Source organism: Astatotilapia calliptera, chromosome 15 (assembly GCF_964374335.1).
Source record: "Astatotilapia calliptera chromosome 15, fAstCal68.1, whole genome shotgun sequence".
Classification (NCBI taxonomy): domain Eukaryota; kingdom Metazoa; phylum Chordata; class Actinopteri; order Cichliformes; family Cichlidae; genus Astatotilapia; species Astatotilapia calliptera.
Genome location: NC_137436.1, coordinates 27445176 through 27461079, shown reverse-complemented (window position 1 = coordinate 27461079; position 15904 = coordinate 27445176). Strand labels below are relative to the sequence as shown.

The window sequence follows — 15904 nt, the reverse complement described above, 5'->3', positions numbered from 1 at the left end:
AACTTTTTCTTTCTCTGATGGGGGCCAGGGTCAGTTTGTAACAGAAAAAGTGTGACGATTGCAGGTTTGCCAAAATGTAAACATTTATTGTTTTCCAGAAAGCCACACATAACCAAATATTAATAACCCTTTCCGAGATCAAATAACCCTCCTTAACAGAAAAAATGAACTTAGGAAATACTTAATAACACTATTTATGACATCAATAAATAATCAAATAACCCTCTCTGGGTTCTTCACAGAAAAAAAGTCAGGAAATATATAATAACAGTATTTCTGAAATCAATAATAACCAAAGAACCCTCTCTGGGTTCATCACAGAAAGAAAGTTTCTGTTGTGCCGTGCACAATCTTACGCTTCAGTTGTCAGAGCAGAATCTCTTAAATGACTCATATGAGCAGTCTCTCAAAGTTCTTGTGTTCTTTCCTTATAATCCAGTTTTTTAGGTTCCAGTAGGGTAGCCTAGTAGACACCATTGTTTGCTCTCTCTCACCAACTTCCCTCTGAAAACCACAAAGCAAGCAGGCTGAGAAACCAAACTAAGTGATACAGCACCTACACAGCACAAAACATTTTCACAAGCTTTTTTCAATGGTTGTGGAGATGGATTTTATCCCAGTAGCTTTTATTATGATTATATTTGTTTATACTCAGAATAACTCATTCAAGTCACAAAAGTGAGCTTACCTATGTACTGTATGTTCATCAGTGTGAACTGTGGGCCTGCATCTGGCCGGTGAGAAGTTGAATGTCCGGTTCCATTCTAGTCACAGCCAGTCTCAAACACTGATGCAGATGTTCATCTGTCAATCTTGATCTCATCGGAGTTTTCATGAGTTTCATGCGTGAAAAGGTTTGCTCACAGATATACATGCTGCCAAAAAGTGTGGACATCTTCATTGCGTGTTTTTTTATGTTAGTGTACGTGTCATTTGGGAGGGCGGCATAGAAGTCAACGAGACTGTTGGGCTTGAATGCATCTTTCAGAACATCACAGTTCTGTAACTCGGCCAGCTCAAACTGATAAAAAGGCTGGGCTTCATCGATGTCGGCAACAAAGGGGTTTTGGAAAAGATGGATTTCTTTTGCATGAACATGTAGTTGACGGAATCGCACACTGAACTCCGCCTTCAGCATTTCCAGTGCTTCCACACACTTTTCAGCTGGGAACAGGACCGCTGGGTTCTCTGCAGAAAGGTTTTGGGTAGCAGGGAGATGGGTGAAGTTGTGCTTTTTCACTTGTTCCAAAAGCAGCGCTAGTTTCAACTCAAATGCTTTTATGTGGGAATACATGTCGCAAATGAGTTTCCCCTGGCCTTGTAGCTGCAATTTAAGGCCGTTCAGCATTTCCGTCACGTCTGTTAAAAATGCGAGGTGCCACTTCCATTCTGAGTTGATCAGCTCTGGGACCGTTTTGCCTTTTGAATGAAGAAATGCGTTAATTTCGGGTAGCAGCTCGTAAAAACGCCTCAAAACTCTGCCGCGGCTCAACCATCGGACCTCTGTGTAGTACAGTACATCTCTGTACGCAGAGTCCAGTTCAGACAGGAATTGTTGGAACTGCCTGTGTTTAAGTCCGTTTGCTCTAATGAAGTTTATGCATGATACCACAGCCTTCATGACAGAATCCCACTTCAACACTTTGCAGCAAAGCGCTTGCTCGTGAATTATGCAGTGGACTTGTAGAGGGGCGATGAGACCCCGTTCTTCCATCTCGCGGTTCATGCGTCCTATTAGGCCCCGAGATGCGCCCACCATACAAGGAGCCCCGTCAGTTGTGATGCTAGCAAGCTTTGCCCAGTCCAGATCTAACTCTTCCATTGTTTGACATACTTTGTCGAAAATATCCTCCCCCATCGTAGTGCCTTTCAGACAATTGGAGGGCTGCCAGCTCCTCACACATCTCAAAGTTTGCGCTAACTCCACGAATAAAAATAAGAAGCTGCGCTGTGTCCTGCACGTCTGTGCTCTCATCCAGTGCTAATGAAAAATAGTCAAATTCTTTCGTCTTTTGCTGCAGCTGGGCCTATACATTACCCCCTATTTCTTCCACGCGTCTGGTGATTGTGCTCGCCGATAGACTCACAGCATTAAAGACATCTTTCTTATCGGGACACACCTCCTCCACGACAACATTCAAACATTTCTTGACAAACTCTCCCTCAGTGAAAGGTTTACCGTAGCTTGCAAGGAGTTGAGCAACACGACAGCTGGGCCGAACTGATGACTGGTTCAGCTGAGTTTGGCGTACAAATGCAGTCTGCTGAGCTAACAGTCCACTTTTTATCTTTGAGATTTTGTCTGTTCGCATTTGGCCTTGGAAGCTATCATACTTGTCTTTGTGACGGCATTCATAATGTCGGCGCAGATTGTATTCTTTGAATACCGCCACCGTCTCTTGACAGATGAGACAAACAGCCTTTTCTTTGCATTGAACAAAAAAATAATTGTGTGTCCACTGCAGGTTAAATACCCTGCATTCTGAATCAATTTTTCTCTTACCTAACCTTTTTGCCATTATTCCGTTCTTGGGGGGGCACGTTCACGTTCTGGGCAAAGTGACGTCGTAGTAGCAAAAAAAATTTTTTTGTTCACAATTCAAATCAAATGAGCTTTATTAACATGGGGAAACATTTCCAGAGATTCAGTCGGGCAGGCCCACTACACCCCAGTGTTCTATGGGTGCATTAGTGTCGATCGCGTGGCCAGACTGAAAAAATAATAATGCATCTCTAATATTGTTCAGGGGGCCAGGTCAAGTGTGGAGTTTGGAGACCACTGCTATAAAGTCTTTATGGCACCCCCTTTGAAATACTTGCATTGTTAAAGTATGGGGAAATACCCGTACTTTAAAATATCAAAGATGTACAGCTGCTACCTTTGATTATTTGAGAGTGCATCAACTTATAATAATGATAAATCTGAGCAAAAAGATGTTGTTGAAAGACTTTTTCACAGCAATGTGGTGGAAATGTATTTGAGACCATTGATAATATTTGTTGTTTGTCCATCAGGATGTCTGATGGACATTCATCACATTCAATTCAATTCAATTTTATTTATATAGCGCCAAATCACAACAAAAGTTGCCTCAAGGCGATTCATCAACCAGAAACTCCTGAAAACTCAGATGGATAAGGGAGAACACCTTGTCCTGATACAACTGTCTCTCCTCTACAAAGATCTATGTGAAAACTAGCGCCTGACATTGGGAGAACATACAAATTCCACACAGAAAGAACCCACATAGGCACTGAATTTGAAGCCAGGACCTTCTTGCTGTGATGAAGCGATGCTAACCTCCACACTGCAGCCCAAAGAGGTAACCTCTCCAGTGTATCCAGGGTCTTCCATACTTCATGCTCAATGACTCCTTCTTGAATCACCACATGATTGTGGTGGAAGGCTTTTTTGCACCCTTTGGTTTTGTCTTAATGCCATCTTCTCTCAGTTTCTTGAGAGAATCACTCATGCCTTTGTCTGCCTTTATGACATATGACGTATTTAACAAATGCACAAGCATTCACAATTAAATAAATAGCCATGTTGATCACTAATCACATTGTTGTGTGATTCAAAGGACAACTAGTCACAGATGAGACATTAACTAGGAGAAAACAAAGAGTATTCCCAACGTTACCTGATTTTAGCAGCCCTCATCTATCAGGAGAAGCTAACTAATGCTAACTTTGTGCTTAAAGACCAAACATCCCTCTTAAAGAATTTCACTGTTGCAAAAGAGCACTTCATCTGAAGGACAGGTATGCATGTGTTTGTTAGACTGTATAAAGTGATGGTAGGCACTTGAACTGTTATCCCTGACTTTGCCTTGTTTATTATAAGTCAGCTACAACCTTGATTTGAACTGTGGTTTGCACGATGCTGGCAAGAGCTTAATAAGAAAAACATCATTGGACTTCTGGCGTGGTGCTACAACAAGATAGACGTATAATAGCGAGATCCTCAAATCAGTTTGGACAAGCTACCTCCTATCAACATAAATAACACTGATACCATCTTAATCAAAGTATGGTCGGAGGGAGAAAGCTAAGGAGTCAGATGATGAATAAAAAACGACTGACACACAACAGATCCCAGAAGTGACCAAGTCTACCAGACACGAGGAAAAAGACCACAGCGGAGAAACTATGCTAGCTGAAGCCAGCACTGATCAAAATGCTCTGCTACAAGCTCTAACAATGCTCCATACAGAGCTAAAAGATTTTAAATAAGAAATGAGACACGATCTGGACGAATTTAAAAACGATGTCAAGAAAGTTTTGAAAGAAGACCTTACGGAGTTTAAAGGTGAAGTGGGGGGCGATCGTGGCTCAAGAGTTGGGCGTTCGCCTTGTAATCGGAAGGTTGCCGGTTCGAGCCCCGGCTTGGACAGTCTCGGTCGTTGTGTCCTTGGGCAAGACATTTCACCCGTTGCCTACTGGTGGTGGTCAGAGGGCCCGGTGGCGCCAGTGTCCGGCAGCCTCGCCTCTGTCAGTGCGCCCCAGGGTGGCTGTGGCTACAATGTAGCTTACCATCACCAGTGTGTGAATGTGTGCGTGAATGGGTGCATGACTGGATATGTAAAGCGCTTTGGGGTCCTTAAGGACTAGAAAAGCGCTATATAAATACAGGCCATTTACCAAGTTATGCAGGAACTCCAGAGCCAAAAAACCAACATAGCACAGTCACAAACCCGAATAGCGAACATGGAGTTTGCCTGCTTGGAGATGAAAGAAACGCTACTGGCGGTGGTGAAAGAAAACTTGCAGATGCGGGACAAAGTTGTTGATCTTGAGAGCCGCTCAAGAAGAAATAATATGAGGATTTACGGGGTGCCAGAGGAAAAAGAAGGAAGATCTGTCATTGAATTTGTTAACAAGCTGTTTAAATGCCACCTGACCCTGCCAGAGGGACTTGACCTCTGTATCCAGCGGGCACACAGAGCATCGATACCAAAGCCATCAGCTGTCGCTTCCCCGAGATCAATAATTGTTAACTTTTTGGAGTTTCACGTTAAAGAATTGGTCTTTAGGAAAGCATGGCAACAGAAGATGGAGATTAACAAGAAAGACATTACTTTGATAACGACTATGCAATAGATGTTATGGAAAAGCGTAAGACATATGGGCCCATAAAAGCAGCTCTGGAGGAGAAGGGGATCCGGTACCAGACACCCTATACAAAGATGCGGCTGTATTGGGATACTAGTGATTAGTCTAGTGATTTACAGCACAGCAGAAGAGGCAGCACGAGACCTGAATTGACGTGGATTCAGGGTGAAAGTGACGACAAAAGCTAACATCGCAGTGGCTGCAGAGGAGCGACTGAACACAGTGCTACGATGGAAACGCACCGTCGCCACTTTAGATAGTACAGCTCCACGTGGGTGAACTTAAATACTATTATTTTCCTACTTAAAAGGAGATTTACTTTTGTATTGTAGAGTATTAATCTAATACACTAATCTGGGTCAAACGAGTTACAATGACTCACGACTTAAGTTTATAGATCAGTAAAACCAATAAGAGGGAGTATTTTGCTGCAACCACCAAATGTTGGACAATTCTAGTTTTTGTGGGTTTATTCTCACAGCTGGGGAGGGCCCCCACCATAGTGAGGCACAAATCCCTCCTCCCATCAACAGGGACTATACGGGATGGATAAGTACAAGTACAAGTGTTTAATGTTGAACTGTTGTTTTTTGTTTTTGTTTTCTATGTTTAGAGTTGGACTGCTGCTTAAACCCATTAGAAATGATTGATCATAATATTCAAATACTGACGTTCAATATTAATGGTCTAAATAATCCTGTGAAGTGTCAGAAGGTAATGACCAAATTAAAGAAAGACAAGTCACAAATTATTTTTCTACAAGAAGCGCCTCTGTCTTGTCTGGAAAGCGAGAAACTTAAGAGGTTCAGATATGCTTGTCACGGTCTGGCTGGGGCAGACCGTATGTGTTGCAGAGGAGGACTCAAACGCAGACCAAAACGTGGTGTGGATTAACAAAACAAGCCGTTTATTGAGGCTAGCAACGAGGGTACAAAATAATAGGGCATCGGTGAAAACTAAACAATAACCTAAACTGGGTGAACTAAAACTAAACATGAAAAACCTTAACCATAGTGAACTGACAGAGATACCTGGAGATGAGACATGGATGAGCAGACGACCTGACAACGAATGACTGAAAGCACATGGACTAAATAGACACAGGAGGATAATGAGGAAAGTGGCAACACATGGGGAACCAGCTGATACATGAACATAATGACGTCACAGTGGGAGAGTAAAACTGAACACGATGAACACAGAAACACCAGACCTCTTCACAATAAAACGGGAAACATAATGAGACGTAGACATGACAACCCGAACTTGACAACGTAAGACACAGATATGAAACACATGAAGAGCAGGGGAGATTTAACATAGTTGGAAACACGAGGGGGAGATAATAAGAACTAGAAACACTTAGGCATGATAACAAATGAACTTAGGAAACCTGATAAGCTTAAACATACACTATAAACATCAAAAGAACTAAAACTCAAAACACTGGGTCATAAGACCCAGGATCGTGACAATGCTAACTCATTTTATAGTTCATATCGTCATGGATAGTTGGTATATGGAGTTTCATCCCTCTACAAAAAGACTATAGACACTATTCTCCCCCCCCCCACAGCAGCTATGCTAGAATTGATTACTTCTTCATGAATAATAATGATTTAAACAGGGTAAAAGAGTGTGAAATTCAACAAGCAGATGTATCTGATCACTGTGCAATCCACCTTATACTTTATTTGAAAGTACAGGAGAAAAATACATTATGGAGGCTAAATGTGGGAATATTAAATAATAAGTCATACGTGGAGGAACTAAAGAAGGACTTTATAACCTATCAAAATGAAAACGATAATGGAGAAGTTACCCCAGTCATACTATGGGATGCTCTCAAAGCAGTTATAAGGGGAAAATTTGTTGCCAAGACTGCCACAATTAAAAAAACAGAGAGGAGGTATACAAGAAGGAGAAGGAGAACCTTTTTTTAATTGAACAACAACACAAGACCACACAAGACCCTTCATTGCTTCCAAAAATGAATGAAATTAGGGATAAAATAGATAAAATACTAGCCTCAGAAATATAAAAAATAGAATAGATTTTTAAAACAATCCTACTATGAAGTGGGACCAAGGCCAAACAAATTATTGTCAAAACAACTGAAAAAACAACAAAGAGATCGGATAATTCACAAGATAAGGGATATAGAAACAGATCAAATAATTCATGACCCTAAAAGAATGGAACTCAGTTTATGGACTACTATAGAAACTTATACAGTCAGCCTCTCCCCCTTGTAGGGATGGGTATTGATAAGATTTTCACGATTCCGATTCCATTTTCGATTCTGTTTAACGATCCGATTCTTTATCGATTCTCTTACGATTCTTTTTAAAAAGGGAGAACACTAAGTTCGATTAGCTTAGAACTTTGTTTTATATCTTCTCTTTGATCAAGATAGAAATTTACAAGTAACATGGCCTTACAAACCCAGCAGTGAGATCTTAAGAGATCCAGCCTACGGCTCTTCAATGGGGTGTCACAGGGTCCCCAGGAAAGAAAATTGTAAATGTAAAATAATAAAATAAATATTCTTCTGTAGCAACAACAAAGTATACCATAAATTATTCTGTAGCAATTACACAAGAATATCCAGTAATGTCCCTGCCTACAATTAAACACATTCACTTACCGAAAATCGGGGGCATCTGCTGTGGCAGCCTTTTACCACAAACTTAGTCACTGCTTGGTGACATTCGTCTATCCTGGCCTGAAAGGAGACGCTACCGATAGACTGCAGCGAGAACTGCCAGCATCTGAGCCAGACTCTGTCTCTCTCATCATGATCACCTAAATGCACAGTAATGGCAGGTTTTGTAATAAAACAGATCGCGCTAACATAATATGCACTGTTAGTTGATTATTTACCTGCCCCATTAACGGGAGAGAACGTACAAACGTTACCGCTGCTGCTGGGTTGAGATTCACGAGTCTGGAGCGGAATTAAAAACACGACATTCATTTAAGGTTATCACGTGTTTTGTGAGCAAATGCTTTTGCATATTCGTAGTGTTTCCTTCCCTAAATGAAATATCTACTTTTCAAGTACTGAAAAGTTGCCCTGTTGTCATCCATTCTCGTAAAGTATAACCAAACTTTTGAGCGTTTGAGCCGCTTTCGCGCCGTGTTTCCTGCCAGGTAAATGACGCTTCGCAACGTGGTGATGTCATTCGGGGCGACTGGAATCGACAAGGGAATCGTTTGCAAAAATGGCAAACAATTCCAAGGAATTGAAACAGTGGGAACCGGTTCTCAACAAGAACCGGGTTTCGATACCCATCCATACTCCCCTCACATCGACCAGATAAAAGCTTTTCTTGAGAAACTGAATTTACCCTCAGTTGGGAAAAATCATAATGACTATCTGACCTCTCCTATCACGGAAACAGAGATAGATAAAGCAATAAATAAATTAAAGTCAAACAAATCTCCCGGTAGTGACGGTTTACCATCCTAGTGGTATAAAACCTTTAAAGAACAGCTTATACCACTACTCGAAAAATCATTCAGATATACACTCGAACATGGTGAAATGCCCCCTTCATGGAAAGAAGCGGTCATAACAGTGATCCCCAAGAAAAAATCCAGCGAGATTTGTTCAGATTATAGACCCATATCAATACTAAATGTTGATTATAAATTATATACCTCAGTTATTTCTAAAAGATATGAATATTTTATTAGTGATATTATCAATGAAGACCAGATAGGCTTTATAAAGGGACGTCAAACCCAAGATAATATAAAGAGAACTTTATATATTATCAGTAATATTCGAAAAAAGGAAAATGTGCAGCCTTAATAAGCCTCAACGCATAAAAGGCTTTCGATAGCATAAATTGAAATTTTCTATATCACGTACTTGAGAAAGTTGGATTTCATGATAAAGCTATCAGATGTATTAAAACACTTTATCAAAACCCGACCGCAAGAATAAGAATAAATGGTAGTTTAACTGAGACCATAAAATTAGAGCAGTCTACCAGACAGGGCTGCTGCCTTTCTCCTACCTTGTTTGCAATCTTCATAGCGCCCTGTCATGGTCCTGAGTCTGAGGACTCAGTGTTTTGTGTTTCCTTATGCTTTTGTTCATTCAGAGTGTGTATTCTGTTGTGATTTTGCCATTTGTTAGGTTTCTGTTCTTTGCATGCCTGCTCCCACTTCTGTGTTCCCTCTGTCTGTCCATGGTGTTATTGTGTCTGCTCATGAGTCTGCCTGTCAAGTTCAGTGTCCTGTCTGGTTCTCTGTCTGTTAGTTTCCTGTTTTATTCTGAAAGTTCATGTCTCATGTCAGTGTGTTCAGTTTACGTTTCCCCTGTCTCGTCAGCTGTGATTTCTCCCAGGTGTGTTCCCCTCCTGTCTCTCATCCCTTGATTACTGCCATCTGTGTATTTAAGCCCTGTGTTTCTCTGTGTCAGTGTCGCGTCGTACCCTCAACTAGCTGTTCTGCTTCTATGTTCCTAGTGTTTGGTCTCCTGCTCCAGTTTAGTGTTTCTTTCCAGTGTTTCAGTCCTTGGTTCCTCTGTTCTGACTTTTGGTTTTCTTTTGGTGAGTTTAGTTTGTACGAGGTTTTTCCCAGCAATAAAGCTGCGCTTTAAGTTTCACTTCCGTGTCTGAGTTCTGCATTTTGGGTCCACCACTCCTGCTTGCCTGCCACACAGCGATTCATGACAGAATGACGCGACCAGTATGGATCCAGCAGACTCACTGAGGAAGCGCAGCTCAGCCTTTGACGGGACCCGGCTAGCGCTTGGAGGGCCTCCGTGCTGCCATTCCTCACAAGCTGCTTACCCTTCGGTCCACTCACCTGCTTCTTCCCCCCGGATGCCCCGGTCTCACAGAAAACGCTCCCGCCGGTCCCGGGAGGATTACTATGAGACCGCGAGCAACCAGCTTACACCAGCTCAAGCTTTCTACAAGATGTTAGGGTCATTATAGTGCCACCCGACTCACCCAGCGTTTCCACATCACAGCAGGAGCAGCCACAGCCGAGTCATTCCTTGTCGCATTCTGCCAGCGGTGCTCCCTCTTCTACTTGGAAGCGGCGAACGTGCCGCCAGCACTCACGGCTCCAGCAGGAGCCTGGGACTCTTCTCGACCAACCGCCTAGGGTCAGTGACAAAGTCCCCCTACATTCGCCTTCTGTGTCGAGGGATAAACGTACCGTTTCCCCCAAGGCCGCTAACGTCAGCTTCATGAACTCTAGAACTTCTGTTCCTCCTGTTCCAGAAAATGAGAGTATTCATTTTGAGAGCAATTGTTTCCGCTTTGGTTCAAAAGACTGTGCTTCTGATGCTCCTTCAGACCCAGGAGCTAAGACTGTTTCATCTGGAACTGTTTATTCTGGGGCTATGTCAGCTCAGTTAGCCGCCCGGCCCGAAGCTCAGTTAGCCGCCCGGCCCGAAGCTCGGTTAGCCGCCCGGCCCGAAGCCCGGTTAGCCGCCCGGCCCCAAGCTCAGTTAGCCGCCCGGCCCCAAGCTCAGTCGCCACCTCCACCACATTCAGCCTCGCTTCCCATAGCACAGTCACATCCACAGCCTGACTTATTACAAACCTTATTTCAATCCTTAGCCCAGTCAATACCTCAGTTGGTAGAGGAATCATCAGCCTTATCGTCAGCTCGGTTTCCAACTTCACAACCATCATTTTCCCGACCTTTTCTTCAGTCGTCCTCAGCTCAGCCACCTATACAGCCATCATCTTCACCTACACCTCCGGTACAGCAAGCTATGTCTATCCAACCCTTACAGAACTGTTCCACAACCTCGAATCCTAATCAGAGAGACAAACCAAACAATATTGTTATCAGTCCTCAAAAGCTGGCCAGTTCTGAGACTGAGATTCACTCCAGGGCCTCCCCAGAGGCTGGGTTTCAGCCCCCAGCAGACTCTGGACCCCTGATGGTTAAGGAGCCAGCTGAGGACCGCACCCGGCCGTTGCTGCCTGAGCAGACTCAATGCTCTGTGCAGCTGCAGTCTGCCATGTGTTTGCCAGAGGCCCGTGTGCCTGGTTCTGTACTGTCCCTGTCAGAGGCCTGTGTGCCTGCTGGTTCTGTTCTGTCCCTGCCAGGGGCCCATGTGCCTGCTGGTTCTGTTCTGTCCCTGCCAGGGGCTCGTGTGCCTGCTGGTTCTGTTCTGTCCCTGCCAGGGGCCCGTCTGCCTGCTGGTTCTGTTCTGTCCCTGCCAGGGGCCCGTGTGCCTTCTGGTTCTGTCCTGTCCCTGCCAGAGGCCCATGTGCCTGCTGGTTCTGTCCTGTCCCTGCCAGGGGCCAGTGTGCCTGGTGGTTCCGATCTGTGCCTGCCAGAGGCCCGTGTGCCTGCTGGTTCCGATCTGTGCCTGCCAGAGGTCCCCGTGCCTGCTGGTTTTGTCCTGTGTGTTCCAGGGGCCCCTGTGCCCACTGGTCCTGAGACTGTTTTCGCTGGAGGGCCGGAGGAGCCTGTCCAGCCTCCTGCTTTGCCAGCTGGGGGGCCCGAGGAGCCTGTCCAGCGTCCTGCTTTGCCAGCTGGGGGGCCCGAGGGGCCTGTCCAGCGACCTTCCTCGTCAGCTGGGGGGTCCGAGGAGCCCGTCCAGCGACCTTCCTCGTCAGCTGGGGGGTCCGAGGAGCCCGTCCAGCAACCTTCCTCGTTGCTGGACACGTTTTGTCCTGTGTGTTCCAGGGGCCCCTGTGCCTACTGGTCCTGAGACTGTTTTCGCTGGAGGGCCCGAGGAGCCTGTCCAGCCTCCTGCTTCGCCAGCTGGGGGGCCCGAGGAGCCCGTCCAGCGACCTTCCTCGTCAGCTGGGGGGTCCGAGGAGCCCGTCCAGCGACCTTCCTCGTTGCTGGACACGTTTTGTTCTGTGTGTTCCAGGGGCCCCTGTGCCCACTGGTCCTGAGACTGTTTTCGCTGGAGGGCCCGAGGAGCCCGTCCAGCCTCCTGCTTTGCCAGCTGGGGGGCCCAAGGAGCCTGTCCAGCCTCCTGCTTCGCCAGCTGGGGGGCCCGAGGAGCCTGTCCAGCGACCTTCCTCGTCAGCTGGGGGGTCCGAGGAGCCCGTCCAGCCACCAGCTGCTCCACCAGCAGCCTCATCCACACCCGCAGCAGCAGCCGCATCCACAGTTTCGTCCACACTGCCTGCTGCAGCGCCTCCATCTCCGGATTCCACGCCACCGCCAGCTGCAGCCTCTGTGTCTTCATCCTCGCCAGCTGCAGCCTCTGTGTCTCCACCCACGCAGTCGCCTGGTCCAGCTTCAGGTCCACCCACGCAGTCGCCGGGTCCAGCTTCAGGTCCACCCATGCCGTCGCCGGGTCCAGCTTCAGCATCGTCTTCGGCATCCTCATCAGCGTCCCCTGGTCCAGCCTCTGCTTCAGCTTCATCCTCATCTGCCTCGCCTGGTCCAGCCCCCGCATCAGCTCCAGCATCCCCTGCAGTGGCCTCCTCTTCAGCGTCACCAGTTTCGTTTGGCCCAGCCTCCGCCTCTGCTTCTGCCACCTCTGTTCCAGCCTCCGCCTCGGCTTCTGCCACGTCTGTTCCAGCCTCCGCCTCGGCTTCTGCCTCGTCTGGTCCAGCCTCCGCCTCGCCTGGTCCCGCAGGGATCACGCCACCTTCAGGTCCCAAACTACCGCCTCAACATCATCGAGCGTTTGTCAGGCCGCTTGTTGGGCATCGTCACCACCGTGGCTGCCCTCCGGACTTCTGTTGCCACCCCCGCCTTCTGCGAGGACGACCTCCTACACGCCGCCATTGCCGTCCGCACGGTCGGTCCCCGGAACTGTTTCCATGCCACTACCTACTGCGTGGGCGGCCTCCGGACCTGCCCCACTGCCGCTGCCATTCGCATGGTCGGCCTCCGGAACTGAACTGTTTTGGCCTCCTGTGCTGTCGGCCCCCTGAACTTGTCCGTCTGGGCCTTTTTGGACTATGGACTATACAAAAATATAATTTGAATTGGAGAGCAACAAGAATGAAATACCTTGGGGTTGACTTATCACAAAACGCTGAGGATTAATATAAACATAATTACGATAAATTAGATAAGGAAATCAAGAGTGATTTGGATTGGTGGGCTACCCTTCCATAAAACATTGGTTCTCAAATAGAGACCATAAAAGTAAGTGTCCTACCCCGACTTCTCTACCTTTTTCAGTCGCTACCCATTGACATACCTGAAAAACAATTCAGATTATGGGACAAAATCATTTCCACGTTTATATGGAATGGTCACAGACCGAGAATCAAATTTGATACATTACAGATAAGAAAGGATAAGGGGTGTTTGGCACTCCCAAACCTTGAGGCATACTTTCATGCTGCACAAATCAGGCATATAAATTGTTGGTGTGACAATGATTATGAAGCCAAATAGAAGAATCTAGAAAAATCAGTACAAGGAAGAGAAATCCAAAGCCTTATAGGAGACAGAGAAGAAGCAATGAGTGTAATTAAACAGCTGCATTTATTCACTCAGTTTACACTAAAAATATGGTTTAATCTGGTACGAAAATACAAACTGGAAAAAGAGTTCGGACTGCTTTGATGGATAGCTTATGATAAGGGTTTTATCCCTGGTTCTATGGACCAAAGATTTAAACAGTGGATTCCTAATGGATTAACAGTGATATGTACACTAATTAAAGATGGGAATGCAATGAACTTCCAGGAGATCAAACAAAAATATGATCTAAGTAATCAAGATCACTACAGATATTTGCAGATTAGGGACTTTTTTAATAAAGAAGTAAAACATAGTGTAAATCTGGATAAAAATTCAATAATCAAAACTAGAGATGGACCGATCCGATATTACGTATCGGTATCGGTCCGATACTGACCTAAATTACTGGATCGGATATCGGAGAAAAATAAAAAATGTAATCCGATCCATTAAATATCACGAAAGCACCTCACAAAACTTGCAACACGCTGTAACTCACCTCAGAACATTAGCACGTCGGAGCAGTATGCATCACGTGATAGAGCGGCTGTGGCATGCGGGACCTGTCGGTGGTCTGGATAGCATGTGGAGCTTCGCTAGCAACCCCGCATTTCATCTCCGACAAAGTTATCCCCGAGAGAAGTAAAGCAAGTGTGTAAGTCCATCTCTGAATGTTTGTAAAGCATTCCTGCGTTAAGCTTAACGAGCGACTGCCTCTCGCTCTCCGGCTGCTACTTCAATCATGAAACTGCTTAATGATCAGCTGATCGGCTTTTCTGTCGCGAGTCCGTGTCTCTTGTTTGCTTTTGGCCCACTTTGCACCAGACAGAGGAAACCAGCGGCTGAACAACAGCAGCACGTTTAAGCTTGATCAGCTGTTAGAATTTATTTATTATTACTTTCTACACCAGGATCTTTTTCTACGTAGCTGACGGCTGGTAACTGTGCAGGGGCGGATCTAGCAAAGTTTAGCCAGGGGGGCCGATAGGGCATTAACAGGGAAAAGAGGGCACAAAGACATACTATTCTTTCTTATTCTCATTTAAAATGTCGAGCTTTTAATTATTTAATATTTATCTGAATCTTACACCCAAAGTTTTAATCTGATGTAAAATGTATAGAAGTCCATTATTGTATATAGTAACTGTTAAGTCTAATATACCCTAGTAAGCTATAGTACTTTTTCCTTTGGGAAGGTACCATCTGTGCAGTCTGCAATTTTGTTGAAGAAAGATGTTGAATCTATTTAATATTTCTTGAAAAATAATTGATTTCTGTGTATTTTTTTCCACACTGCATCAAATTAAGGTTGATTACGTCGATTAAGCATCATGAGGTGGAGCGTGAGGGGTGGTTCCCTATTTTTTATTTATTTATTTTTGTTGTTGCTGGGAGTTGGAACCCTATTAGTTAGGTTGCTTAATATTTATGCTAAGTACTCTTTAAAATACCAGAATAGGGAGGATGGTGTAGGTTTAAGTTTATTAGATTGATCAGTATTGCTGAACTATGAAATATTTTTTTTTGCATACAGGTATAACAGAATAGCTTTAGTGTAGTTGTTGTTTTAAACTTGAGTATGAACTTATACAAAATGCAGCAAGATATTTAAAAAACAGTTTTGTTGATTAAAAAACACTATATCGGATTCATATCGGTATCGGCAGATATCCAAATTTATGATATCGGTATCGGTATCGGACATAAAAAAGTGGTATCGTGCCATCTCTAATCAAAACCATAACTGAAACCTACAATGCAAAAAATTTTAGAATAATCTCAACAATTTACGAGCATATAACGGAGGCAAGAGGGTGTACAATAACATCTGTAAAACTGATGTGGCAGAGAAAGTTGGGAGGGAACACATCCGATGAGGAATGGTCAGAAATCTGGAAAACACAGCAGTCAACAACATCATCACGTGTCTGGAGATTGCATTACTGGAAAAATGTAATAAGATTTTTTATAACACCCAAAATTAGGAACAAACACACTTCATTACCACAACCGTGTTGGAGAAGCTGTAGAGATGTAAATGTGACTCATTCCCATGTGTTCTGGTTCTGCCCCAAGATCGCAAAATTTTGTGAAGATGTCCATTTAGTTATAAGTAAAATTCTGGGTTATACTGTGTCCAAGTCTTGTATATTATTATATCTTGGTGTCATTACGGGAAATGTGTTGAAAGAAAATAGATACATATTGAAAATTATGCTTGCAGCCTGTAAAAAGGCTATCACAAGAAATTGGTACAAGATAGACCCACCATCGCAGGATGAATGGATCAAAATTATAGACGAAATACAAATTATGGAACAACTGACTTACAGAATAAGGACTCAGGAAGATCAATATCATCGAAAGTGGG

General features: G+C 44.5%; 1 protein-coding gene across 1 annotated transcript; it reads right to left on the bottom strand.

Moving 5' to 3' along the window:
- Positions 1-706: 706 nt before the first annotated feature.
- Positions 707-1858, bottom strand: LOC145420303 (general transcription factor II-I repeat domain-containing protein 2-like). Its single transcript, XM_080289389.1, has one exon. The coding sequence runs from the start codon at positions 1856-1858 to the stop codon at positions 707-709; it is 1152 nt and encodes a 383-aa protein (XP_080145515.1).
- Positions 1859-15904: the final 14046 nt, after the last annotated feature.

What these genes read in the sequence shown, in the direction of transcription:
- LOC145420303 (XM_080289389.1), bottom strand. Translation starts at nt 1,858, where the DNA reads ATGGGGGAGGATATTTTCGACAAAGTATGTCAAACAATGGAAGAGTTA.